Here is a 27746-nt window from a genome sequence, read left to right as displayed (position 1 = left end):
CCATTATTATTATTATTAGTAGTAGTAGTTGCATTTGTTAGGCGCTTTATCTTGCCCAAGGCAACTCAGAGCGACTTGCAACTCAAAAAATCTAGCCAGCTTGCATTGCATGAAGTGCAATAATAAAAGACATGTCACAAAATCGGTGAGCGAATTTCTTGCCCAGGGTGTCTGTGTGGGTGGGAGCGCCTTTACGATACAACCTCTAACCTGAAAAGAGATTTGACTTCTAGGTTGCTGGAAGTCGGGCAATTCTAGTTGCACGTGCATGCGCTGTCGGAAAGGCATTTCCGTAATTCTCCACGGTGCAAAAGAGAAACATTTTTTATTTTTGCCACCAGCAGCAACAACAAAAAGCCTCCGCGTGGTGTTAAAAAGGATAAAAACTGGCCTGGTGACGAAGAAGTGGTTTGGACGTATGGTTTTACCGAACTGCTAACCTATATGCATTTGGGGTGGCCATCACCGTAACTTGAGACCCGGCCCCTCCGCCCCGCAATCCCGATTCCCGGCGAGTGCCTTTTGTTGCACGAGCCTTATGCTTTCCCGAAGCGCAAGGCGGCAGCTATTGGCCAGTCCTTCCAACGTGCTTTGTGACCGTATCAAACACAGCCGCTCGTCGACTTTAGAACTGCCAGGGCCCAACGGAGAGGCGAGGGCTGGTGGCGGGGGAGACCTGTATACCTCGCCCAAGATGGGGAGCGGGTTGGCATAGTTACGGCTCCTCCCGCCGCGCACGGCTATGACGTCATTCCCAGTGGCCCTGTGCGCCTTGTCCTTTCCGGAGGCTGAGCGGCTGGGATCGGCCTCCGATCGGGAAGGCGGAACTCCCTTCTGGGTGAAGACAGGGGGGTCTTGTTGCTCTGGGTGGCGGGCGCGGCTGTGGTTTGCTGGGCGTCAGGCAGCGATGGAGGGCAATAGGCGAAACGGCGAGAGCAGGCGGTGTTGGGAATGGAGGTCTTTGTGGTGGGGGCGAGGACAACAAGGATCAGCATTTATAGGGCGTTTTGAAGGGTCCATAACGACGGGCGCATATAGAAACCCTTCTGAAACCCGGAAAGACACGTTTTTGTCCATCGTCCCGGTGGGGTGGGTAGGGGGGAGCCTGAACCTGGGCTGACTAAGGCTAGTTTGTTTATTTTCCAGAGGGGTAGCCATGTTACTCTGTAGCAGCAAAAGCGAAAAGGCATCAGAGCCATGACTCCACCTCAAAGGGAAGGGGGAGCCAGGATTGTCGCCGGTGCTTTGAATAATCACCATGCTTTTATATTGCATGCGTCTAAGCTTGACGTAATAGAACAGTTTTAATAATTGTAACTTAGTGTATTATTATCATTATTATTTTAGAAATACTTTGGAGAACTGAGTCGCTGTTAGGGGTTCTAGGTGAGTTTGGTCTAAACTGCATTGTCTTAAAGTGCTTTCTTAAAGTCTCTTCTATGGGAGTGGCAGTCACTGGGTTATATAGAAGATAATGGAGCGGGCCTAAATCTAACTCTTTGTTTCCTAATCCACATTACAGCTTATTAATTTGTCCCATAGAAGGCAATATGAGATACTGAGATGAATAGCTACCTCTAGTTAATGGGTTATGAAACCTGGCCCTCAACTGATGTGGATGAGAGGCAAATGGGATATAGGACTTGGAAGCTAATGTACCCTGAAGAAGTGTCCTTGTTTAGGGGAAGGATGGGGAACCCACAGCCCTCCCAAGTGTTGTTGAACTACCAACTTCCATAATCTCTGACCATTGGTCATGCTGGCTGGGGCTGATCGGAGTGGGTGTGCCAACATCTGGAGGGCTGCAGGTTTTCCATCTCTGGCTTAGGGAAACAGTGACATATGCAGGTTTGACACTGGCCATGGCTATTGAGCTTTGCCGTAACTGGACAAACTAGAACTGAGCCACATAAAAACACTCAACACTTTCCTGTGTATTGCAGGAAAAACTAAAGCAGTGGTGATAAAGTTGTATTTATGGGAAGCTACTGATAAGCTTCCATAGAATCCTGGTGTTCACTGAAAGGCAGCCTGAAACCCATCACATTACATAGCTTAGCTGGTTAGAGCGTGGTGCTGATAACACCAAGGTTGCAGGTTCAAGCTCCATATGGGACAGCTGCATCTTCCTGCATTGCAATGGGGTCGGACTAGATGATCCTCAGGGTCCCAACTCTGATTCTGTGGCATAATGCTTTAGTGCAGGCATAAGCAAACTTGGCCCTCCAGATTTTTGCGCCTACAATTCCCATCATCCCTGACCACCGGTCTTGCTAGCTAGGGATCATGGGAGTTGTAGGCCAAAAACATCCGGAGGGCCAAGTTTGCCTATGCCTGCTTTAGTGTATAGTAATGTGAAATGTGGTGATGGCTCTAAAGTTGACTATAATGGACTTTCTTAGATAGGTCTGTTCTGCCTTAGAGTGCTTATTGCTCTTACCTTCCTGCAATCTCTTTGTAGGATATGCTTCTTTCTCAGTCATTTCTCAGACAAATATACAACTTTAAGCAATAGTATTGTTGCAGAGATTTAAGTTCCATGGTTTCCCTTCAGATCCTTAGTGCATGGCCTTGGAGCCAGTGGTTACACAGATCATGGGTCCAGAGAGGATCTGTCCAAATGAGCATGAAGAGCTGGGGCTGCAAGAGACACCTGATGGAACCCCTGAACCTGCTGGGGAGTGGAGTAGTGAAGAACCTGAAGAGGAGGAGGAAGATGGCAGTAATGGCTACTTGTACCAACCACTGAATCAAGATCCAGATCAGGGACTAGCAGCAGCTGAAGAAACGGAACCCAGCACAGAGCCAACGCCCGATATCAATGAGCGACTTCAGGTATCACAGTTTTGTTTCAAGTATGTGTCCTGGGGTTCCTCAAAGTGGGGCCACAGATTCTTGCATGCGCATGCCTTTGTGCTGTGCTTAATGCTTGTAATGGCTTTATGCACTGCATGCAGGCAATGAGACTGCATCTGCCTGACCCACCTGTGGACAGCGATGAGGAGGAGGGATCTGCAGCTCAAAACTCTCGCAGCTCTATCCCTATGGATCCAGGTAACATAATATGGAAGCAGCTTTATTTATTTTAGTCTTTATAGTCTCCAGAGGGAATTGCCAACCTTAGAACTTGGTGTCTGTAAGTCCTGCCACATTCAGCCCATGTTATTTTTCCCATTCTGCCTTTTTTAAGGCTTGTGATCTAGTTTGTTATATTCTCTAGGTCTCTAACCTGTTCCATAACCTCTAAATCACATTTCCATCCTGTCATTCCCATATGGAATTGTAGATTTGGAAAGGATCCCAAAGGTCTTCTAGTCTAACCCCCTGCAATGCAGGAATCACAAATAAAGAATCCCTGACAGATGGCCATCTGACCTCTGCTTAAAAACTTCCATTGAAAGAGTCCACCACGTGCCAAGGTAGTTGGTTCCCCTACTGAACAGCTCTTACAGTCTTGAAGTTATTTCTATTCAGTTGGAATCTCCTTTCTTGTACCTTGAATCCATTGGCTCAGGTCCTACCTTCTAGAACAGCAGAAAACAAGCATGCTCCCTCCTCTGTGTGACAGCCCTTCAGATATCTGAAGTTGGCTACCGTATCACCTCTCAGTCTTCACTTTTCCAGGCTAAGCATACCCAACCCTTAATTCCTTCTTAAACTTTGCCCAGAACTGGACACACTACTCCCAAGTGGTATCTGACCAAGGCACAATAGAGTGGTCTTGTTACTTCCCTTGATCTGGACACTATACTTCTGTTGATGCAGCCTAGAATAGTTTTAGCTTTTTTTGCTGCTGCATCACACTGTTGACTCACAGTAAGCTTGTGATCTACTAGGACCCCTAGATCCTTTTCACATGCACTGCTGTGTCAAGCCAGGTGCCGCTGATCCTGTATTTGTGCATCTGATTATTCCCAAGTGTAGAACCTTACATACGTCCATACTGAAATTCATTTTGCTAGTTCCTGTTGAACTGCTTTTCATGACTTTTGGTCCTGTTCTCCAATCAGTTAAGATCCTCTTGAATCCCGATTCTGTCTTCTGAGACATTACATGCTCTTCTCAGTTTGGTGTCATGTACAACTTTGATGAGCTTCTCCTCTATTCCTTCATCAAAGTCATTTATAAAGATGTTGAACAACACCAGGCCCAGGACAAAACCTTGCAGCACACCACTTACCACTTTTTTCCAGGATGACAAGGAACCATTGGTGAGCACCCTCTGGCCTTGGTCAGCCAACCAACTACCAATCCACCTTACAATAGCATCATGTAGCCCACATAAAGCGCAAAGTAGCAGAGGGGTTATTTCACCTGTGTTCATGACCCACTTTTATGATTAAGTGCTATATAAAGGCCACACATAACTACCCTCTCAACCTAGTCTACTTTACAGGGCTACTGGGTCTAAATCTGGCTTCTCCTTGCTGAAGTCCAAACACACAGTGCCCTCTAGCTTTCATGCCATTTCTCTCTCCATTCTTGCCATTCAGTTTTAGCACTTGTCTGATACTAGTGCATAGCTGTCAACGCTTCCCTTTTTTAAAGGGAAATTCCCTTATTCCGAATAGGATTCCTCGCAAGAAAAAGGAAAAGTTGACAGCTATGTACTAGTGCCTTATCGGCTGCACAGTTTTGCCTGGTAACTCTGTTTGTGGGTTGGCTAATTGCTATGGTGGTCTCTCTTGTTCACAAGATTTGTGGGGCAGCAATCGTTTTTGGCTATCCAGTCCATAGTTCAAGCTTCCCATGGGCCCATAAATGCATCCCTCACTCCCTCCCCCCAAGTAAACCTGAGCCTTCATCCTGGGTTGCTTGCTACCTTGGATGAGCTGCCCATTATCTATTCACCGATTGAGTACTGCATGAATATGGAAATCCTTGGAAAGGAATTGTGTTGAGTCTTGGGTGTGTGGTGTTGGCGGCTGGCTTCCTTTTGCGCTGCCCCTCTCATTCCTCGGCTGTCTTTGACTCTAGAACACGTGGAGCTGGTGAAAAGGACTATGGCTGGAATCAAGCTCCCCACGCTTGGAATCCCTGCGTGGGCCAACGAAATCTCGGACGACCAGTGGCAGGATATGGTGCAGCGAACCCTGCAAGCCCGGCAGAGCCAGAGCAGCCCCAAGCCAGAATGGAAGTGAAGGCCGACTCTTCTGCATCCTTGCCTCCAGCCGAAAGAGCTACACAGAAGTGCTGCACTTTAAACCATTGTCTCTGAACTGGTTGGGTTAGATATTTATCTTTCACCAGCATTGAAACTCTGTGTTCACCTTGTCGCATTGAAAATATGGCCTAATTCATAAGGGTTTTGTTTTTGTTTTTGTAACGCCCAGTCATAGCTACTTGAGTGGTGGAGCTAGTGATATCAGGCTGTTTTCCTAAGCTTGAGGAGAGGGAGAAGCCTCTAGGAGAAATGACCATCTCATGAAATCGCCCTTTGACATGCATGATTCTAGCCCTGCTGTTTAGTCTCTCCCCCACCAGCCCCACCCCCCTTTTCCAAGTGACACATGGGCTAAAGAGCTAAACATGGCCATGAGGTGGAGTCCAGCGTGTCATCTTTTCAAGAGATCCATTTTATTTAGTTCTGTACATACAGGGACATCTGTACAAAATCCAACACTGTCATACTATGTAATACTCTACTGAAAATAAAGTACACCATATGTACATAATGAACTGTAAAGCAGCTTAATACTTGTGTCCAGAGAGTGAATGCATCACTTAAGTTTTGCTTGCACCCCCCCTCCCTTTTTGAGAAGGGGCTATGTAAGAAGTGAAAGAGGCAGCTCCAACCCTGTCCATGTAAAAAGTAGGGAAAGTATACAAGCAAAGTGGGAGAAACACAAGGGAATTTTTTTTAAGAAGTAGAGCTGGATTAAAGTGAATAGTGACTTGAAGCCGTGTGCTTGAGGTGCTCATTTTGGCTGGAAGGCGTCAGTTCTTTCGCCCCCTTTCTCACACAGCTTCTCCCATCCCCGTGAAGATACATAGGACACTGGAATGAATTGGCAGCAAACTAAACTTTAATGTTAGGTACCAAACACAAGTTCCCTGACCCCAAACAAAGATTAGACAGAGGCTATATTTACATCTAAGTCATACAGCACATGAATGCTCAATTGCAGCCCTGCTCCACCATTGCAAAACTCCAGCAGGCAGAGAAGGGCTGTGTTGTGTATGGGGCTAGGTGGGGGGATGTGCCCTATAGTTCTCGTCTGCAGAGCCCAGCCTTGGGTGGGGGGCACAAATTGACTGAATTTCACTTTGCTTTAGAAGAGTTCCAAGTCAACATTGTCCCTCCAGCAGCTACACTTGAAGCCCAGTGGCTACTCAGTTCATTCTGGTTCCTATTCAATTCTACCACTGAAAAGACAGGCAAATATATTTAATCAAAACTCCCCCTTTCCTTTGTGTCATGGTTTTCTGCTTCCCTCTTGCTGCTTCGGTTGGCACATGGCAAGAGGTTTAAGCAGGTCTCACTCAAAGAAGGGCTTTAGTGTTCAGAGAAACTGCTCACCAGTCAGCCAGAGCATCTTCAGCGGGTATTGAAAATATTTTGGCAGCGGACAGTGGAGGAGCTATGATTGATTGATGGGCTGGATGTCAGAGTACTAATAGCCTGTGCCTCACCTTCCTTTCCAAACTAATTGGCAAATTCGGAAAAGCAACGGTGCAGATCAGTTACCAGTACAGGAAAGTGGGTACCTTCAGTGAGATGCAGGCAGATCTATGAAACTGGGTTTTAGGGAACTTGGAACAAAATTAATCTAGGTACAGAAGAAATAGGGAGAAACACAACAGAAGTGAAGTAGGTGTGTAGATAATGCAATACAGCGTATGAAGACTTAAAGTGTGGTGTAGGCTGGAGAAAGAGGCTTGCAGTCTCAACCTCCTGCACCCCATGGTTGCCTCACTGCTTTCAATGGGATTTACTTCTGAGTGAGTGTACTTGGATTTACAGCCTTAAATTAATTGTAGAAGACTGGAACCTAGAATCTGAGGTGGGGAAACGCAAGTCAGAATTCATAAAACAAGGTTGACGCGGAATTGATTAGGAATGAGGGTCCTCCCCTTTTGTGACCTTCCATGATTCTGAAATTCAATCAGTAATCTGTAAACAATGGCAGCATATGAAGCTAATTCAAGTTTAATAAGGAGTTGGTCAGGAAACCACCTAGCTACCTCAAATGAGTTCAAGGCTTCAGGGCATATAGATCACATCGTAGAGTACTAAAGGAAGTCACTAGTTTACTTGCAGAAGCACTAATTGAAAAAACCCTGGAGAATGGTTGTGTGGCATCACAGGACTGGAGACAAGCAATTGTTGCTCCACTTTGCAAAAAGAAATATCTAGGAAATCATAGACTAGTCAGTCTGAACAAATTATGTATATATACAATCTTGATAACAATTAGTTGAAGTCATAATGGATTTGTCAAGAATCTCAGACTTTTTTGATCAGGTCGTTAGCTTGGAGTGTGGGAATGCTCTGGATGTAATTTATTACAGCTAAGCATTTGGCAAAGTCTTTTTAACATTTTTGTTGGTGAACTGGTTAAATATAGGCTAGATGAGAAGTAATAGTTCCATTTTACTCTAGTCAGACCACATCTGGAGTAATGTGTCCAGTTCTGGGTGCCCCAACTTTGAGGGAGACCACTTAATGGTTTTTCTCTGTTGTAACCTGCTGTGCTTGATGCTGTATGGTTTTTACTTGTATTTTTATTGCTTCTTTTATTTCTCATACTGTACTACAATTTGAATTGTATAGAATTCTATGGAATTCAAATTGTAGCTGTTCTTCAAACACATTTCCTGGACCACCGGTGGTCCATAGAACCCCTGATATAGACAACTGGATTTAGCGGAGGCCAACAAACATGGTCAACTATAGAAAACAAGTCTCATAGGGATACATTAAAGTAACAGGGGATGTTACAGCTGCAGAAGAGAAGACTGGAGGCGGACATGCTAGCGTTTGAAATACCTGAAAAGCTATCACAAAGAAGGCAACCATTTGTCCTTTTCTGCCCCTAGAGGGGAGGGCAAGAGTAGCTCTTATGGCCTTAAATTACAGGAGGATATATTTTGGTTCCCTAATAGGAGAAAAATATCGAAGGTAAGAGCAGTTTGACAATGGAACCAATTACCTAGAGGCAAGGAAGGCTGTAACTTACAGGAACTCTACAAGGGGATGTTGGATGGCCACCTCTAGGACACTATAGCTCTGGATTGCTTGCACTGAGCAGGAGATTTGAGTCAGTGGCTCACAAGCTAAAACCTATAGTTTATGGGAAATGGGGTAATCCTCTCTGGCTACCACCCTAAAATGAGCCTTTGCTATCTCGTGCTCCGAGACTTTCCAAGATGAGGCCCATGGAACTAGAACGGCTGAAATGAACTTGAGCAGACTGAGGCTTAGTCGTCCCCCCCACAGCAAACGAAGTACTGATCCCTATTAAGAAAACAGCAACAGGTGTTTCCTGGCTTGTGCAGTTAAGTCCCCTCCCGCCCTTGTTCCCAATATGAAAAATGCTTTGAAAGCTGTTTGTATGCTGTGAACTTAGTCAGGAAGTAATTCGTCCCGCGTTCTCCCAAGCTGAGAAACCCAACAGTGGAGAAAGGGAGGTTGGCGCAAGTAGGAGAATCTGCTGGGAAGCATCAAATCTCGCTCCAGCTCTAGCTGAAACTGCAGAGAGAAAAGCCAACCAGTTCGTAAGGGAGGCTCTTGTGCGGTAAATGTATAGATCAATCACTAGTCTGTATTTGGGACGGACGCTCCAAATGATCGAGCAGCAAAAAGCACAGGCCAGACCTAGAACTATGTAAGGCTGCCATTGTGCTGCAATTGGAGGGGGGGAGTGCAAATAGAACAAATTGTAAATTTCCCTGACTCGCACTCCATTTGCATTGATGATCTCTTTCTTACACTGACACACACACAATGATTACATCCTTGCACAGAACCCAACAAAAAAGCCAGCGACCCTTATTCATAGAGATCAGATCAAATCAAATTGCTACTCTCTAATTAGCCATTTATTCCCGGGGGGGGGGGGGAGGGAGCAAAACTATGTTCCTAAATCTAGCTTGGTCCCCAAAGAACAGGCCTGCCTTGATCCATAGGAAGCAGACTGTAACGCGCAGCTCTGCCAGTTTCACATAATACGTTGCGTTCCTCAGACCATATCATTGTGCGGGGTGCAGATAAAAAAAGGGGGGATATAAACAATTGCTAGGGGGCTGTAGTGAATTATTACTGTAGCACCAGCCTTTGACCATCTGGTGCCTTCCAGATGTTCGGGACTACCTGATGGGATTTGGGGTCCACAACATCTGCAGGGCGCCAGCTTGGGCTAAGGCTACAGTAGGTTTGCAGCTGAACTCTGGATGCTTTGGTCCTGGGACTGGAGTAGATTGATAGGGGGGGGAGGGGGAACAGGAGGAGGAGCAGGGATGACCCTTGTGTGGAATGACCCCCTCATGGATGGGGCTAGGCTCCCTTTCACACGTGCACACAAAAAACAGCTTTGTAAAGAGGAGAAAGCAGGAGGAAATGACAGTGTCGTGGGGGATATGAGGTACAATGTAAAATCAAATCTAACCTGAAAGAATGAGAATGGAGCGGAGGACAGGCACAGCTCACCATGTTCATTCCCTAGTTATACATTAGAACAAAGTGCATTTCTGTGTTCCCTCCAGGGGCTCCCTAGCCCGTCAGAGCGCCTCCTGGCTCGAGGTGAGGAATTCTTCCGCTCTTTTGTGTGCTTCCAGGGCCTTTATGGTGTAGACGTCCTGGGGAAGCTCTGATTTCCGACGCAGCAAAACCTTCTCCTTCTTTATGTCTTTCAGCATCTAGGCACAAGATCCCGCAAGAAGTTAGCAGAGGCTGCTTCTGGGAGCGGCGCAACTCCTCCTGGCCTGGCCCTCCTCTCTGGGGGCTGGGTCTACTACCATCTTTGCCAACCGGGCAACCTCCGGCCCATTTGGACTACAACTTCCATCAGCCCCAGCCGGCCGGAGGGTGACAGGTTGGCAAAGCCCGGCCTACTTTGTGGAGTTTACTGGAGGTCAGTGCCAAGCTGACCCTAGCCATGGAGTCAGCCCTATGGTTTGTGTGCCCTCTTGATGCTGCCTAGTGAAGCACCTTCCGGGCCTAGCCTGAAATAAATAATAGACAAAGAAAAGAAAAACAGCACAAAAATGCCTGTTTGACTAAGTTTTGAGGCCTTTCTATGTGACCCATGGGCATAGCTGTCAACCTTCCCTTTTTTTGCGGGAAATTCCCTTATTTCAGCGCTGCTTCCCACTGCTATCCCGGATTGTTAGATATCCCGTAGACTGTCCCCGGGACAGGTGAGGCTGCTGATCCCTTATTTTCAAATCTGAAAGTTGACGGCTATGCCCATGGGGCTCTCCTCAAGCGGCACCTCTCACCAGCCCTGCTTTGACCCCTACTCTTAAGTGTTTTTGCCTGGAAGACGCGAGGACAGAGATGGGTATATGATCGGGTGTGGAAACCATCCTGCTGTACGGAGGTGAAATTTGCGTTCACTGCTCCGCCCAGTTTTGCCTCTAGCCCCGCCCACCGATGGCGTGTGGGCGCCAGGAGACTGCCCAGAAGGGAATGTGGCACTCTGGCTGAAAAGGGTTCCCCAAGCGGCGCTATGCAGCCTTTGCGCTTTCTTGCAAAGCATCACACACCAAGCATTTCCAGCAATGCATGATTTCAAGCTCACACACCGCAGACAACAGTGATGCCACAGTCAGGAATGAGGAACTAACAAAACTGCACACAAAGCTGGCAAGTTAAGAAAGTGAGTCAAGCCACAGGCTACAGATCAACAGAGAGAGAGAGAGGGAGAGAGCAGGCAAATCATAAACAGAATTCAGCATGGTGAAGACAGTCTAGAAGACATCCTATTTTGCAGATGGGAGACACACACAGAGGCTGAGAAGCAAGCATAAAGGCTAACTGGTGAATCTGAGATTTCTTCATCAAGTAGAACTACAGCCTGCTGTTTCTTTATCTTTTCTGTCTAACAGGCCTGTCTCACAAAGTGGGAAGATTGAGGCTCGGAAATAAGCGCTCCAGTGCTCCCACTCACTAACGTATGAGCAAAGGCGTTTAACCTGATCGTAAGCATGTTTACTTGGACAAAACGGGACTCTGTGCCTGGCATTTGCCATCATAACGCAGCTCTGCATATTGAGCTGTACTTTCTGCCTGGTAGCATTCCTTTCTAACAGCCACAGGGCTGGGCAGGGGTGGGGTGGGCATGTTGGGCTGGCAAAGGATGGGACTTCTGTAGTGTCCCAAAGGAGCACAGATGTGCAAGCTCTTCCCAATGCTTCCGTGTGGGAATTTGAACGGGGAGCAAAGGTAAGCAGAATTGGAGCTGGGGGAGCGAGGCTGATGTGGCTGGGCAGAGGAATACAGGGGAACTGGCAATCTTCAGGCGCAGAGCAAGTATGCCAGGAAGGAAGCAGCAATCACTAATGGGAGGATCCTGGTGGACGCCCAATTGTGCCAGCCCTGACCACATGGCCATGGCTGATCTGCAGTGCCCTGTGATTTTGTGTAGGCGCCACTATCCCACATAGTTCAAGGTGTGACACTGTGACGAGGGATGATTATTCTGGCTGAAACAGAAAGCATGTGACTTGGCCAACACAGCATGCCAAAGGATGGTTTAGCTGCTCCCTTCCTGCCTTCCCCTCTGCTCCGCTGAGTTTGTCAATTCATGCAAAAACGACTAAGCAAGCCTGTTTGGTTTTGTGCAACTGTACTGTTCTCAATTTCTTTCTTTCTTTCTTTCTTTCTTTCTTTCTTTCTTTCTTTCTTTCTTTCAGAAAGGACATTGGAAACAAGCAAAATACACGCTAGCGGGGCTTTGGGGTTGGGGGCATGAGCAGGAAATAACACTTGCATGGCAGACAGTTCTGGGGGCGTGGGACAGCCGCTTGCTGAGAAACGCAAGGTTTGGCTTGCACTTCAGCGGTGGTTTAATGAAGAAATGGTCGGATCCTTTGTGAACTAACACCATGCAAACATTTCCAGAGAGGCAGCCGTGTTGGGTCTCTTGTAGCAAAAGCAATAGAATCTTGTGGGACCTTAACAGACTTGCAACGTTCACTATGGCACAAGCTTTACTCATGCCCACTTTGTCAGCTGCATAAAGCGAAACCTTAGTTGGAAGGTATGTGTTGGGGAAACTGGCATGGTGGGATTGAAATGAGACCAAAAAAAATACAGTCTGTGACAATTAAGTGTTTAAATCTATATTAAACAACCACAGCGTTTAGCAGACTCGTGTCAAATGCAGAGACGGGAACCTTTGGCAAGGAAACCATGACTGTTTCTTGGGACTGGTTCCCTGGCTCCTTACAAGGTGTTAGCTTGGCAATTGACACAGACCTCCCACCACACATCTGTTAAGTCTTTAAGGTGCCACAAGACTCTGGCGATGGGTTTGACGTCATGCAAGTCCCAGCTGCCGCAAGCTGCAAGTGTGCAAAGGCCCTCAAATCTAAATGTGCCCAAGACAACGGAGAGCCAGGAATGAAGTCCCCGCCCAGCCTCCCCTCCACTGCCCTCTCTCACGGAGAAAGAGTGGAAGGTAGCCTGAAGGCCTGCAGCCTGCCTCTGGAGGTGGGTGGTGAGGTCTCTTATTAGGGAGAAGAGGCTGCTTGCTGGGGAGGAGTTCTGCTGGTCACCAAGAACCCTTCTGCTTTTCACATTACAGAAAAGGACTCCTGACCCACTGGAGGATATAGAGATGAGTCACCTGCACAGCCTCCGTTTCCATCGTTTTCTTCAGTAGCTGTATGTCCTCTGCAGTGGGGGTCTCCGTCTCCATGCAATAAACAGGAGGCAAGGGTGGGGGGGCGCAATACATGGGGTACTGCAAGAACACAGCACATAGAAAAATGGGAACGCAAGCTCAGCAACTCAAGTACTGAAACGCCGAATGTTTAAACACATATATATGTATGTTAAGTGTGATAAAGCACTGAAGGAAAAAACAAAACCCCTTTGCAGCTCACGCTCTCCCTTCTTGTGAAAATGGCACAAGGGGTTAGAAAAGCTTAAAACTTTTCTCCCGGTTCCCTGCAGCTTCCATGCGGGATTTCTCTCCCCCCACCACCACACCCTTTCCTGAATTTTGTTTTGTCAAAATGGCATTGGTGTCACAAACTCCAATTAGAGTGGATTATAAAATTCAGCATGTCCAAGGTACTGAGGGGGTCTAAGTGGCGAAAACTCTGGTTTTTAACATCACCACAGCCACTTTGCATTAAGGTAAGAGTTACTAACCATTATTGTTATTATTATTATTTGTTGTTGTTCCTAGCTTTGGCTTAAAGGGGGGAAGTGCAGAGGTGCATGAGGCCCAACTGGAATTAATACTGAGGATTTACTACAGATCCTAGATGCAAGGGAACAAACGCATTCTACTGAGCGAGACAGCCAGCTCCGTACTGCCTGCACAGACTGGCTGCAGCTCTCCAGAATTTCAAACAAGAGACTCCTGGCAATGCAGAGGACTTGAACCCAGGACCTTCTGCATGCAAAGCAGATGCTCTAACCACTGAGCGATGGAGAGCCCTTCCGCTATGGAGATCAGACCAATGCCATGATTCAGTGTAAGATAGCTTCCTATGCTCCTACAAGAGCAGTACTATAAAATATTCCTTCATTTAAAAGTTCATATTTATTTTTTAAAAATTGGAGTTGGAAGGGGAAAAAATGGGTGGATTCCACTACAAAGTCCTGCCAGCAGAAGCCCTCACAAGGACTTGTGGATGTGCAACAGGGCCTTTTCCCTCTCTCCCCACCCCCAAACTGGCTTGCTGGGGGGTTGACAGGACCCCAAGAACAGTGCATTTGGAGGAGGGGAGGTTTGTTTCATCTGGAAGCTGAAATGCTTGTTCTGAGGGAATGTGTGACACTGAATTCCTCCCTAAGGCAGGACCTATCAATTTGGCTTCCTGATTTGTAAAGTGTCGCGCTTTTTAAAACCGCAGGGCTTTAAAACTGAGAAGCACACAGATGAGCACTGAGCACTTTGAATCTTTCCTAAATCACACTCCTTCTGACACAGATGGCTTATATAAAGCAGGAGCCAGGAACCTGTGACCCCTCCAGATCTGGTGAGACTCCAGATCCCATCAGCCCCAGCCAACAACGTCCAAGGATGATGAGAGTGGGGAGTCCCACATTATCTGGAGGGCCACAGGTTCTCCCAGGGCCCTGCAACAGAGTATTTCCTGGCCTGGCGTCACTGATGGTGAGAAGAAAGAGCCCACTTTTATGTTACTCTAGTATCGAGATATAAGGAGCTTCCGCTGAGTAACATGCAAAAGGGCATGCAGAAGAGTATCTGCAGGCTGCGCTGTTCCCTAATTATGTTTTCTTGATGCTAAACACTTCTGTTTCCAAAGGTCACTGCTGCAGGGAAGGGCCGTAGCTCGGGGGCAGCGGACAAGTTTTCTGTGCAAAGGTCATGTACGTAATAAAAGATCCTGCTTGTTTGCTAAGATCAACGGCAGAGGCCGTCACGGAATCCTCACAAGAACAGTCAACTGGGCTGGTGAGCAAAAGGGAAAGGGCCTTCTTGGTGGTGGCCTCACAGTTGTGGAACTCCACTACTGTAGAACTACTGAAGGCCCCTCTCGGCATCACCCTTCAAACGTGACTCGTCTGCCTTTCCGTAACAAAGTGCTTTTACACCACTGATTCCCAAGACTTGGTGCTTCCTTACGTTTCTGGAATCCTATGTTTAGTATTCAAAATGGGCATCAATTGCATCTGTGGGGGCTGTGCCCTAAAAGGCAGCAAATAAATGCTATAAATAAAGCAATGGTCCCAGGTTGAATTACTCGCCTTTGCAAGTAGGGGTGCAAAATGCTCTTGGCCTGAAACTCTAGAGAGCTACTTCCAGTCAGCCTAGACCAGGGTTGTCAACCTGGTCCCTAATGCACACTAGTAAGCATTTCAGGATTCTAGGTGGGTGGTAGGAGCTTCTATGGCACAAGCTGAATCCTCCTTCCATTAAGCACTGGTGGGCAGTAAGGAAATTTTACCATCAAGAAAGATGCATTGGTGGGCGGTAGGTATAAAAAGGTTGACTACCCCTGGCCTAGACAATACTGAGCTGGATGAGAGCTGGCTCAGTATAAGTTCCCATGTTTGTTCTAGAGATCAAAACTTACCAAGCTATGAAGCAGGCATTTAGTAACCATATTTGAAATGAGCAAACAGAGGTGACAGGAGCTGATTAAATACCTGGATGTTACTTTGCCAGGAAGTGAGACTGTGTGTTTTAGAAAATACCTTGTGGAGACATATCTACTGTGCTCAACAAAGGAACCACTGGTCTTGTTATTTATAATCTCTTATCTTCTGCCTCTGACAAGAATTGCCATTTTACAGACGAGGAACTGAAGCCAACAGCAACTCCACCAGAGCCATGCAGAAATTTAAAACCACAGGTCCTAGTGCAGGGACAGCCAACCTGGTGCGCCCTTCAGATTTTGCTGGGCTCCAATTTCCATCGGCATGTGCAACAACATCTGGAGGGACACAGGTTCCCTGTCCTAGGCATAGTTCAATGCTTATTCACCGGAGCAAACACATAGAGTTTATCGTTAAGGTAACAAGTTTGTGGTTTGGGTAACCTAAGAAAGTACACTACCAAAACATCTTTCCTCTGTTGCTAACAACTATTACCTGAGGATTTTGGCGGGCCAGCTCCTCAATCTTGTGCCACATCTCTTCTCGTTCCTTCAACCTGAACCGCCCTCTGAAGACGAAAAGGAATTTATTTTAGGGTGGGTGTTATTTTCTTTATTTAGACATTTAACCTGCACCCTCCCTCTAGTTAGACTTTTAACCTGCGCCCTCCCTCTAGAGCTCTGGTCAAGTTATGCCATTCTTCAAAACCCAATCAAATGCTCCACATTAAACAGATATATTAAGTAATTAACTGCCTTCCACACATATCTATGTACAAAAAAAAAATTAAAATAGCTAAGCAGTTAAAAATACAGCAAACAACAGCAGGTGTGTGTGTGTGTGAATGCAAAGTAGACACCCATGGCAGAGACCCATTCATCCAGATGGGAAAGCCAATGGGACAAAAATGTCTTCAGTTGGTTTTGGAAACTGCAGACAGCCTGCTTGCTATATCTCAACAGGAATGCTATTCCACAAAAACAGGGGCAGCTCCATTGAAAGCTTTCCTCTTGTTCCGAGTTACTGTGGACTGGGCTTCCGTTATCTTTGGAACTTGCATGAGGCTTCCTGCAGACTGCCTACCAAGAGGATTCAAATGTAAACACTTCTACCCTGCTCCTTCCTTTTTAAAAAATTAAGATGGCTGAGGAATCGCTCAAGCCGCGCCTCAAAGAGACAAGTTCGTTCCCAGCTGATCCTTTCGCCTCAGATTACTGAGGGACCACAGTCACCCCGATTTACCCCTATCTCCAAGCGTAAGAGTCCTCTTAGTTCATGCCCTTTTCATAAAGGAGGCACAAATCCCTCATCTGTGATCTTCCCCTCTTTCTTAATCTTATTTGTGGCACAACCCCAAGGAGCCCACCCTCTCCCCAAAGCTTTGTAGTACCTCATAGGTCAAGTTCTCCTTTGCACAGAACCGAGCGCTTTGCAGAACTGGGAATGCCAAGTACAGTTAAGCTCTTAAGTCTGGCAGTTTTACTGGGGGCAAAGAGTACCTAACAGGCTCAACCCTGTGCGTGTTCAACTTGCTCTGAAAAGCTTCTGCTTCCAAAAACCGGTTGCTGGGGATCACAAATGGGCCCTGTTTGCTGGCTTCCCTTATGCCAGCATGAGAAAGCTGGGCCAGATACATCACTGGTGTGATCCAGCAAGGCTCTCCTTGGGTCCTTACAATGGATATAAATATTTAAGGTAGCCACATGACTCTTCCTTGGTTGCTTTTAGTTTAGAAACCCTGTTGGGATTCAGTGGAGTTTATTCCCAAGAAAGCATCCACAGGACTGCAGCTCAGCCTTCTCAATGGGGACAGAGAGGGGATGGAGAGTTGCGAACAATGGGATGGCATTCAGTGGTGGCTTTGCACAACAGTGGTACCTCAGGTTAAGAACTTAATTCGCTCTGGAAGTCCGTTCTTAACCTGAAACTGTTCTTAACCTGAGGTACCACTTTAGCTAATGGGGCCTCCTGCTGCCGTCGCCACGCGATTTCTGTTCTCATCCTGAAGCAAAGTTCTTAACCTGAGGTACTATTTCTGGGTTAGCGGAGTCTGTAACCTGAAGCGTCTGTAACCCGAGGTACCACTGTATTGTAAAGCGCTTCTGCAGCGTAAGGCAGAACACCCAATTTCTGCCAATCCTCCCTGCCCATTGACAGCTCCAAACACCTTCCAGAAAAGCTGCTACCGAGGGTTGTGGAACCTTGCAGAACTACAAGAGCCTACGGGGCAGAGGGACTGCAGGTGGTGGCGAACAGTGGCAACTGAGTGCCCTACCTTATGGGATTTCCACTAGCACAATGCCACAGCTGGGTAGTTTAGCTAAGGTTCCTGCTGGGCTTAGGAAGCACAGTGTTATGGTAACCCCCGTTCCTTTCTAGAAGATTAGACCCAGAAAGTATCTGCTCTGCCCAGTAACCAACAGGGTGTCTCTGGGCTCCATCTTATCGCCTGTGCTTTCTAACATCTTACACTGTGAGAAGTCACACGGCTGTGGTGTCCCCAGAATGTGGCTGGCAGGCTCCTCTGTCTCTTGTTTGAATCCCTACTAATCCCAAGGAAGCCTGTGAAGTCTCAAACAGGTGTCTAGAGGTGGTTTAGAGGTGGCTGAGGGCAAGCAAGCTGAAAGGAATCCAGATATGACAGAGGTATTGCGAGTGCGGAAAACAGCCAAAACTGGAAAGAGGTATCCAACCACTCCTGGATGGAATGGCGATTTTCCCTGAAGGATAAAGCTCACAGCTTGTAAGTTCTTTTGGACTACCTGTGGAAGCGCCGTCGGCAAGGCTACTGCAATGCATTCCATGTGGGGCAGCCTTTCAGAAACATTCAGAAACTTCAAGCGGCTCAGAATGAGGCCACTCGGATGTTGGTAAGGGGGTCAGAATACGCAGCGGGTCAGAATACGCAGCTCCAATATTGCATCAGTTGCTCTGGTCGCTGGTGAATTTTTTTTGCTAGTGATATCCCATATGGCCGCAACGGGGCCACGTTGTGGGTCAAGACCACCTGTATAAACCTGTTTGCGCTTTAAAATCAGCCCTGGGCCGACTGGTTAAGATCTAATAGGCTAGCAGGCATAATAAACAGGGTGTTCTCTCAGTGGTCCGTCCCCCCTTTGAGGAATTCCTTTCTTCCTGATTTGCCTGTGGCTCTTAAAACTCCCATTTCTTTCAGGTAGCTTTTTCTTAAATGTTCTTTAGGTGTTGCTCATCTACCATCGTTTTCAAGGTGTTTTATGTGGACACCCGTGCTGTACCCCCCGTGGAAGCTGCTTGTGCCATAGCTTCCATAGACCACACCTGGCAAAAAGCTCAAAAAAGGCACCAGCTCACGTCTGGTCAGCTGCAAACCAGGTTTTATTCCAGAAACACTGATTTACAGTGGTACCTTGGGTTACAGATGCTTCAGGTTAAGACTGGACCTCCAGAACGAATTAAGTTCTTAACCCAAGGTACCACTGTACTGTCTCTGCTTTCACCTCTGGTGAACCACATTCCCGCCATCCCTGAGTCTTTCTGCAGACTCATAGAGGGCTGCCTCAGTATAGTCCTTTCTTCAGTGTCACAAGTCTCCCTTTTCCAGACCCATCTCCTTGGAGGTAAGTCCCAATCCCCAGGGACAGGCAGATCCTCCCAGAGCTGAGGCTCTTCCCCAAAGAGGGGTATTCTGCCTCAATGCCCTTGCCAGGGTTAAATCCTGGGCCCTATGCCTCCCCAGGAAGCAGTGGGGCTAGATCAGCACAGGCTGTTAGTATTCCCTTCTCTGACTTAGGAGAACAGCATGAAGAGGACTTCCAAAAAGGAATTACAGCCTGCATTCCCCCAACCTCTGTAGAGACACATTATTTAAGCATCCAACTAGCACAGCCTCCCAATCGTGATGTGCTTCAGGTCCCATCAGCCCCAGCCAACATAGGCAATGGTCGAGGATGATGGGAGACTGTTCTCCAACAGTATTGGGTCCTTTGCCCATTCCTCTAAGTGAGGTAAGGGAAATAACCCCAGTCAAAGGCGGCTATGGGGTTGCAACGCTCATCTCGCTTTTCAGGCCAAGGGAGCCAGCGTTTGTCCACAGACATCTTTCCGGGTCATGTGGCCAGCAGGACTAAGCCACTTCTGGTGAAACAGAACACTGTGACGAAAGCCAGAGTGCACGAAAACACTGTTTACCTTCCTGCCATAGCAGCACCTATTTATCTACTTGCCGTGCTTCCGAACTGCTAGGTTGACAGGAGCTGGGACAGAGCAACGGGAGTTCACCCCGTCGCGGGGATTCGAACTGCCGACCTTCTGATCGGCAAGCCCAAGAGGCTCAGTGGTTTAGACTTGGTAGCTGCTGTCAAGTGGGAGTTTTCCCAGCCACCAGTACTCACTTCTGCTTCTCTGCCTTGTACTGCTGTGTGCAGTCGTCAAACAGCTTCTGGTTCATCTCCATGAACAGCTTCAGTGCATTGTAGATCAACCCATGGATTGTCCTTAAAAAAAGAAGAGGTGGAGAATGAATTAGAAGGTGGGGAAACTGCCCTTGCACAGGAGAGATTTAATGGACCAGGACAGTAAACTTCCAATACCTGATATAAAAAGGAAGGATAGCTTCAAATGCCAGGACACACCCATTTATCCCCCCACTACCCCTAAGAAGACCAACAGAAATCTGTAAGTCAGGGTGGGGAACCTGTAGAACTCCAGAGGACATTGGAACCCAACTCTCATCAGTCCCGGCCAGCGTGGCAAAAGGAGTGATGGGGGCTGGAGTCTAACGGATCCCCCATCCCAGTTATAAATTGTTGTCATGGTTGAGAGACAATGGAGTGCGCCTGCAGGGGTGAAGTCAAACCACTGCATTAGCAGCACCCAAGTGACCTCCCTGGGGTGCAAGCCTGGGCAGTGTGTATGGAGGCCAAAGTGGCATAGTGGTGAGAGTACTGGACGAGGACCTGGGAGACCAGGGTTCGAATCCCCACTCAGGAGTTGCTGGAAGGAGGAGTACAAGGCACCATCAAATCATCCTAGGGACTCCACTCCAGATTTGTGCAGGGTTTATTCCTTAAGGCCTTTTCTTCTTCCGAAGAAATCCGGTTTAGGATCAAGAGTATTTCTTCTAGATGGACTCCCTTCCCTGGTTGAAGAGCCCCATGTGCCTCTCATTTCTTTCTACAGCACATGCAGAAACCGCCTTCTTGACTGCTGGACCAACTATTGGTCTCGCCCGCTCAATCCACCAGAGCCTGTCTTCGCATGCAAAGGAAATCCCTAACTCACCAAGGGTTTGAATGTCAGGAGCTCGTCCTACACTCGAGTAGGACCCTAGTAGAGACACATGACCAACTGGCATGTTCTCCTTCTCCTGATCATTTGTTTGGGATATTCAAAAGCTTTCTTCAGCCCGAACATCACAGCGCCCAATGCCAACAGACACTGGCACACTTAGGGATCCGCAGAGTGTATGCAGTTTGTGTAACAGACCTCAGCAACTCAGCATTTTGGACCAAAGGTGGATAAACCACATAAAACTCCCAGTTACAAATGATCTTGATAAAAAGAACAGACTCAAGGGGAGGCAACCTATTCCATATGCCCATCCATATTGCTAGCAATCATCGTCATCAGAGCCCTTTTCTTTCTCCCTCTGCCAGACTTTGCATGAGCGGCACCAATAGGCCGTGGTGGAAGAGCAAGGCGGAGCTCTCTCAGTTGTACTCCCACTCATGCCCAGCGCACACAGAAACGACCTACTTGTTCCAATGACTTTTGGAATTCTTGTAGAGTGCCGGGAACATAATGGGAAGAATTTTGGCTGCATTGTCACTGATCAAACTCATGATGTATTCATTGTTCCAATAGTACAACGCCCTCTCGGCCACCTGTACAAATAAAGCAAAACATAACTTCTGAAGCAAGGGAGATCTTTTAAAGGGGGAAGCAGGTAATGCAATATGAAGGTGAATTAACAGAAACCTAGGGCCCTTATCACAAGCAGAAACAAATTCATTCTATTATCTGCTGTGCAAACCACATCTGGAGTACAGTGGCCTGTTCTGGACACCACATTTTAAAGAGGACATTGACAAACCGGAACACGTTCAGTTGAGGGCAATCAGCCCAATGAAGGATAGCTGAAAAAGTTGGGTGTGTTTAGCAGGATCGAGAGGAGATTAAGGCAAGGCATAATAACAGCCTTCCACTATCTGAAGGACTGCCATGCAGAAGAAAGAGCAACACATTCATTATCTGTTGCTCAAGAAATCAGGACTGGAATGTGTGGAAATAATTTCAGCTAACTTTTGGGGGGATCATCTGAAGTGGGCCACTTTCCAATTGAGCTAGCTATAAAAACTTTCCCTGGATAATTGCTCATCTTGTGCACCAACATTCTTCAGAATTTCAGCGTTTCCCTCTGCATTTGAATAGAGACTAGAGCTGTTGCCAGCATCCTGAGTTTCGAACCTACCTGGAAGTGTGGGCTGGAGACACACTTCGCCAGTTGCCTGAACAGGGGTTCCATAACCTTCACAAACTCCGAGGGTTCAATGACATCTAATATTTCTTCCAGCTCATTCAGGAACATCACCTCCTTGGGACTGTGTGTTTTTGGCCAAAACTTCAGCAAGCCCATAATCACCTGAAGAGATGAAGAAACGAGATTTTTATGAGCGTTTTATGAGAAACAAGCAGGAACATTTGTTGGTGATAGCAACAAGAATTTTAAGTCTGGAAGAAGAAAAAATTGCCAATAGTGAAATCCTGAGGCCAAAAGATAGCAACTTACCCAGGACCTCTACCCTCCAAGCTTGTTTTTTTAAAATGTGAACAATTAGTCAAAAGGCACAAGATATAGTGTTGATTTACTTAATGTGACATAATTAGTGCACATACAGATTTTTGAGAAATTTTTGATTTCTGTTGAGAGTTATTAATCATCACACACAAGGTGAAGAAGGGGAAGAGAGAGGAGGGCACAAGTTTGTTATCTGCCTATCTGTATAACTCCAAACCATTGTTTAGTGTTGCATCTGATCATATCCTGCATCTTACACTGCATTCCAAGAGGAATCTACAACAAGGGAAGAATTTCATAAGGAGGTATGCTGGTTTCAATGCAAAGCTAGAAATCTCTAGCTGCTTGTGTGCTGTTCAGCCCTGTAAGCTTCAATTAGTTTCATGAATCAACTATGGTTTTAGTTGTTTATAAATGAAAAGGCTATTTTTAATCAAGGAGTGAAATTTAACCAGAAATGCTAGTAAGATGAATCTAACCAATAAGAACTTGGGACATGCTTTGTTTAAAGAATGCTTTGATTCTGGTATGTGTCTGTCACAGGAAATGGCAAACATTCCATATGACCTTCTCTTCTGGTAGCTTTTGCTTATTGGACTGGAGGTTTGCATGCTTTTCTTAAAAGTGTCTCAAAAATGCAGCTTGTATTAAGGTTTTAGAAACCTATAGGTTTCAGAAACTGATTAAATAATAAATCAGTTAAAAGGGAGGTGGCTGTTCACCTAAACGTTCTGCAACTGGTTTACACCCTCAGTGCTTGTCTACGAATGCTTATTTTGCAGTCATCCTCTCGACTGCTTGGAAGAGTAAAGGTAAAGGGACCCCTGACCATTAGGTCCAGTCGTGACCCGATGGGTTGTAGCGCTCATCTCGCTTTACTGGCCGAGGGAGCCGGCGTACAGCTTCCAGGTCATGTGGCCAGCATGACTAAGCCGCTTCTGGTGAACCAGAGCAGCGCACGGAAATGCCGTTTACCTTCCCGCCGGAACGGTACCTATTTATCTACTTGCACTTTGATGTGCTTTTGAACTGCTAGGTTGGCAGGAGCAGGGACCGAGCAACGGGAGCTCACCCCGTCGTGGGGATTCGAACCGCCAACCTTCTGATTGGCAAGTCCTAGGCTCTGTGGTTTAACCCACAGCGCCACCCGCGTCGCTTGGAAGAGAGATCTGCCTTAATTTTTAATCTGGCCCAGAAATTAATATTGCTGCAGAATAGTGTGTGAAGGAAACGTAATAATGAGAGGTCAGTCACATATTTATCACTGCAACTTTAAACAAGGTCTATGTTATGCAAACGTGCTCCTCCCCTAACCCAATTTCAGTCGCTCTACTTATGATTTAACACCAATTTCGTAGAACCTGGAACAACAGACAAATCAAGTAATCTAAAGACAATCTGCAGCACTCATTACACTTGTCAGCAGCGCTAACTGAAGCATCTTTTTCCCTAAGCTTCTACGCTTTCAAAGAACGTGCCAAGAATACTTTGCAGCGGCCCAGCCTGATTTTTTCCAGGGCGTCAGTGCAATCAAAGTTCAAACCACAGATCAAAGAAGGCAACAATGCAGTTTCAGGAAGGACGGCAGAATGTCCTAAGTCACAAGGATCCAAAGGGCTTCTGGGAAGTACATTGCCAGGCATGGCAAAAAGAAGACCAGCCGAAGAGTAGCTTGCCTGTTCTAGCTTTCCTGATTTGTGTCAACATATCAAAACCAGCAGTAATTCTAATGGGAGCGCATTGGATCTTTCACAATTCAAATGAGAAGTACAGTGGTAGCTCGGGTTAAGTACCGTATTTTTCGCCCCATAGGACGGACCGCCCCATAAGACACACATTTGGGGGGGGGATAAAGAAAAAAAAAATCCCCCCCCCAGGCGCGGGGCTGGGGCGGGTGAAGCCCGAGCTTCCCCCCACCCCAGAACAGGCTACTGCCTGCAAGCCTTGCGAGCCCGGCGGGACCTCCCGCCCGGAGCACGGGGCGTCCTCTGAAGGGCACCCCGTGCTTCGGAATGCAGGCTGCCGCCCCAAGCCGGGTGCGGTAGGCTTGCGGACACCTTCCCGAAGCACCGGGCGTCCTCCGGAGGGCACCCCATACTTTGGGATGCAGGCTGCCGCCCCAAGCCTCCCGCGCCTTGCAGGACCTCCTGTCGGGCGCGGAAGGCTTGTGGACACCTTCCCAAAGCAAGGGGCATCCTTTGGAGGGCACCCCGTGCTTCGGGATGCAGGCTGCCGCCCCAAGCCGGGCGCAGGAGGCTTGTGGACACCTTCCCGAAGCAAGGGGCATCCTTTGGAGGACGCCCCGTGCTTCGGGATGCAGGCTGCCGCCCCAAGCCTCCCGCGCTCGGCAGGACCTCCCGTCGGGTGCGGGAGGCTTGCGGACACCTTCCCGAAGCAAGGAGCGTCCTCCGGAGGGCACCCTGTGCTTCGGGATGCAGATTGCTGCCCCAAGCCTCGCGCGCCCGGCGAGACCTTCCACTGGGCGCGGTAGGCTTGCGGACACCTTCCCGAAGCAAGGGGTGTCCTCCGGAGGACGCCCCGTGCTTCGGGATGCAGGCTGCCGCCCCAAGCCTCGCGCGCCCGGCGCGACCTCCCGCCGGGCGCGGGAGGCTTGCGGATAGCTTCCTGAAACCTGGAGAGTGAGAAGGGTCGGTGTGCACTGATGCCTCTCACTCTCCAGGCTTCAGCGAAAGCCTGCATTCGCCCCATAGGGCGCACACCCATTTCCCCTTCATTTTTGGAGGGGGAAAAGTGCGTCCTATAGGGCGAAAAATACGGTACTTAATTCATTCCGGAGGTCCGTTCTTAACCTGAAACTGATCTTAACCTGCAGCACCACTTCTTAACCTGAAGCACAGCCTCCTGCTGCTGCCGCACTGCTGGAGCACGATTTCTGTTCTCATCCTGAAGCAAAGTTCTTAACCTGAAGCACTATTTCTAGGTTAGTGGAGTCTGTAACCTGAAGCGTATGTAACCTGAAGCGTACGTAACCCGAGGGACCACTGTATGAGGAATGACGTAGCCCCACACATTTTTCTGAAGGGTCCCTACATGAGAGTCACAGCCACGTACTCATCTAAGTTTATGCAGCCTTATATTGTATAACTATACAATAGTAATACCTAGCACTGCAACAATCAATGCAGATCTCCATGTGCTGGCTTTTCAGCTAGAAAATGTGCCCTTCTTTCGGGGCGACTTTAGCTGTGTTTTCCTCAAAGTTCTACTGTACTTTGCAGAGCTCGCACACCATTCTTTCAAAACAGAAGCGCCTTGTGTTTTCAGTGTTCCTAAACGCTTAGCTTTTGGAGCACACAGAACAAGATCTTCTTCGGCATTCTTCCCAATGCGCTTCTCCAGAGTGATTCTAAGAGTCAATTTTCAGGGGCTGACTCTCCTCTCTTCACTCTGATTGGCTCCCATAAGCAAAAAAAGGGTGAAAGGGCGTCTTCTTATTGGCTAAAACGCACACCTTTCATGCTGATTGATGGCTCTAGGATGCTGGTGACAGGAATGGCTGCTGCAGAAATAGTAACATGTCTCCCAACTCCCATTGACACCACACCATTACACCTCTGTTCAGTGTAAGTCAAGTTCCCTATGCTTTTTATGTTCACAGGGCAAACTACTTTTAAGACATTCGTGTTGATGGTGAGATAAGCTTGCATTGTTTTGCCACAGTCATAAACTCCACAGTACAATAGGTCAACAGTGCAGAAGCAGTTTGAACTTTGAAAAACCAACTTAACTCCTTATTTACAGAATGTACACACTGGACTTTCTTTTCTGCCACACAAACAGCCCTCAGAGTATTTACAACCATACAAACAACACAATAAAAACCAGTAACGTGAAAGAAGTGAATCTTGATTACAAAAAAATAAAATAATCACCCAGCACTCTCAAAAAAGTAATCAAAAACAAAATTTAAAAAAATCAAATCGGGGTCACTAAACAGTATTCGCAACCCTCCAGAACAAAAGAATGCCTCCTCAGATATTGTACCCTGAGCCCATTTATGGTTTAAATAAGATCCATCACCCACACTCTGAAATGGGCTTAGAAACTAACTGCATACATATATGTATAATCTTACTTATATGCCGGCTTTCCAGTTTAAACCACACTCAAGGCAGCTTACAACATGCAAAAAACGCACTAAAAAAGTAGTCATAAACAGTAAATAAAATATTAAAAGATGTACAATTGAACGATTTCCACGCAAATCACAAGGGTCTAAAATGAAGATACAAAAGACCAGTAGCAAATAACCCCCTGCCACAAGCAAAAAAACAAACGAACAAAAAAACCCAAACAACACCCTAGCCACAAAGAGTGAGCAGCGTCAAGGGCACCAGCAAGATCTGCAATATAATGAAGATTGCTGCCGTTCAAAGTGCCAGCCAGCAAGGTCTGCCTTCTCTAGGCTATTCCATTCCATCACACCTACCTCCTCTCCCCCCCTTTATTTTCCCTCTCCCATTAAAGTCTGTGCTCAAGCAAACGCTGGGTTTTCCCCAAGCCTGCTGACATCAATAGGAGTACTGTATAGCATCTAGATCAAGGGAAGTAATAGTGCCACTGTATTCTGCTCTGGTCAGACCTCACCTGGAGTACTGTGTCCAGTTCTGGGCACCACAGTTCAAGAAGGACACTGAGAAACTGGAACATGTCCAGAGGAGGGCAACCAAAATGGTCAAAGGCCTGGAAACGATGCCTTATGAGGAATGGCTAAGGGAGCTGGGCATGTTTAGCCTGGAGAAGAGGAGGTTAAGGGGTGATATGATAGCCATGTTCAAATATATAAAAGGATGTCACATAGAGGAGGGAGAAAGGTTGTTTTCTGCTGCTCCAGAGAAGCGGACACGGAGCAATGGATCCAAACTACAAGAAAGAAGATTCCACCTAAACATTAGGAAGAACTTCCTGACAGTAAGAGCTGTTCGACAGTGGAATTTGCTGCCAAGGAGTGTGGGAGTCTCCTTCTTTGGAGGTCTTTAAGCAGAGGCTTGACAACCATATGTCAGGAGTGCTCTGATGGTGTTTCCTGCTTGGCAGGGGGTTGGACTCGATGGCCCTTGTGGTCTCTTCCAACTCTATGATTCTATGATTCTATTCTATGAAACGCTGGTTTTCCCCAAGCCTGCTGACAATTCTCTTTTGTGAAAGCGTGGTCTCCTTTTGGCTAGGTAAGGAAAGGCACTGAGAGAATGAGTCCACCATTAGTATACAAAAATCTCCGAAGGCCGCATGTGCAGCATGCATTTAAAGCGTTGTCGTATGTCATTAGTCATGGTTTCCCCCTAAAGAATCTTTGAAAGTGTCATTTGGTTACAGGTGCTGAGAGCTCATAGGCTGACCCCTATTCCCCTTACGGAGCTACAATCCCAGGAGTAGTTTAACAATCAATCCCTCTTGGCAGGGAATTCTGGGAATTGCAGTGCTGTGGGGGGAATAGGGGTCACCTAAGAACTCGCAGCACTCTTAATTGTAAAAACGGAGCGCCCTATATGCACTACAATACTGTGACACCAGATGGCGCTGTGGTGTCCCGCCTTTCACCAACGGGATTTCCCTGTATGACATTTACAACGCATTTAACTGAATCGCTTTTTTGAGCCTAGGGCTTGCCAATCAGAAGGTTGGTGGTTCGAATCCCCGTGACGGGGTGAGCTCCCATTGCTTGGTCCCTGGGCTCCTGCCAACCTAGAAGTTCGAAAGCACGCC

The 27746-nt window shown here is 47.3% G+C and overlaps 2 protein-coding genes across 6 annotated transcripts in view; one reads left to right on the top strand and one right to left on the bottom strand.

The window, feature by feature from the left end:
• The first annotated feature begins 563 nt into the window (after nucleotides 1–563).
• On the top strand, nucleotides 564–5675 carry MEA1 (male-enhanced antigen 1). Of its 3 annotated transcripts, none has more exons than XM_081904512.1 (5): nucleotides 564–845; nucleotides 1349–1386; nucleotides 2555–2835; nucleotides 2958–3054; nucleotides 4978–5675. In XM_081904512.1, the coding sequence occupies exons 3-5, from the start codon at nucleotides 2566–2568 to the stop codon at nucleotides 5139–5141; spliced, it is 531 nt and encodes a 176-aa protein (XP_081760638.1). In that variant the 5' UTR covers nucleotides 564–845; nucleotides 1349–1386; nucleotides 2555–2565; the 3' UTR covers nucleotides 5142–5675. The 3 variants fall into 3 exon arrangements, with proteins under 3 accessions (XP_081760638.1, XP_081760636.1, XP_081760637.1); XM_081904510.1 differs by having other exon boundaries at nucleotides 626–838; nucleotides 1348–1386; XM_081904511.1 differs by lacking the exon at nucleotides 1349–1386 and having other exon boundaries at nucleotides 628–838.
• The window catches only part of PPP2R5D (protein phosphatase 2 regulatory subunit B'delta), a 58033-nt gene continuing 35842 nt past the window's right edge, over nucleotides 5556–27746 (bottom strand). For 2 of the 3 annotated variants that reach the window (XM_081904053.1, XM_081904054.1), the window contains exons 11-16: nucleotides 21693–21863; nucleotides 20978–21105; nucleotides 19615–19716; nucleotides 15737–15809; nucleotides 12792–12908; nucleotides 5556–9858 (exon numbers count right to left, since the gene is read on the bottom strand). In XM_081904053.1, coding sequence (XP_081760179.1) covers nucleotides 9721–9858; nucleotides 12792–12908; nucleotides 15737–15809; nucleotides 19615–19716; nucleotides 20978–21105; nucleotides 21693–21863 — 729 coding nt within the window. In that variant the 3' untranslated portion in view covers nucleotides 5556–9720. The remainder of the gene's footprint in view (nucleotides 9859–12791; nucleotides 12909–15736; nucleotides 15810–19614; nucleotides 19717–20977; nucleotides 21106–21692; nucleotides 21864–27746) is intronic. The other variant, XM_081904055.1, reaches the window with a different exon arrangement.

This window comes from Podarcis melisellensis, assembly GCF_964234715.1.
Source record: "Podarcis melisellensis genome assembly, chromosome: 3".
In the NCBI taxonomy this organism is placed as follows: domain Eukaryota; kingdom Metazoa; phylum Chordata; class Lepidosauria; order Squamata; family Lacertidae; genus Podarcis; species Podarcis melisellensis.
This window is presented reverse-complemented; position numbering and strand designations above follow the sequence as displayed.

Coding starts and splice junctions, on each gene's coding strand:
- MEA1 (XM_081904512.1), top strand. CDS start 2,566: ATGGCCTTGGAGCCAGTGGTTACACAGATCATGGGTCCAGAGAGGATC. Junction 2,836..2,957: donor ATATCAATGAGCGACTTCAG/GTATCACAGTTT, acceptor CACTGCATGCAG/GCAATGAGACTGCATCTGCC. Junction 3,055..4,977: donor CTCTATCCCTATGGATCCAG/GTAACATAATAT, acceptor CTTTGACTCTAG/AACACGTGGAGCTGGTGAAA.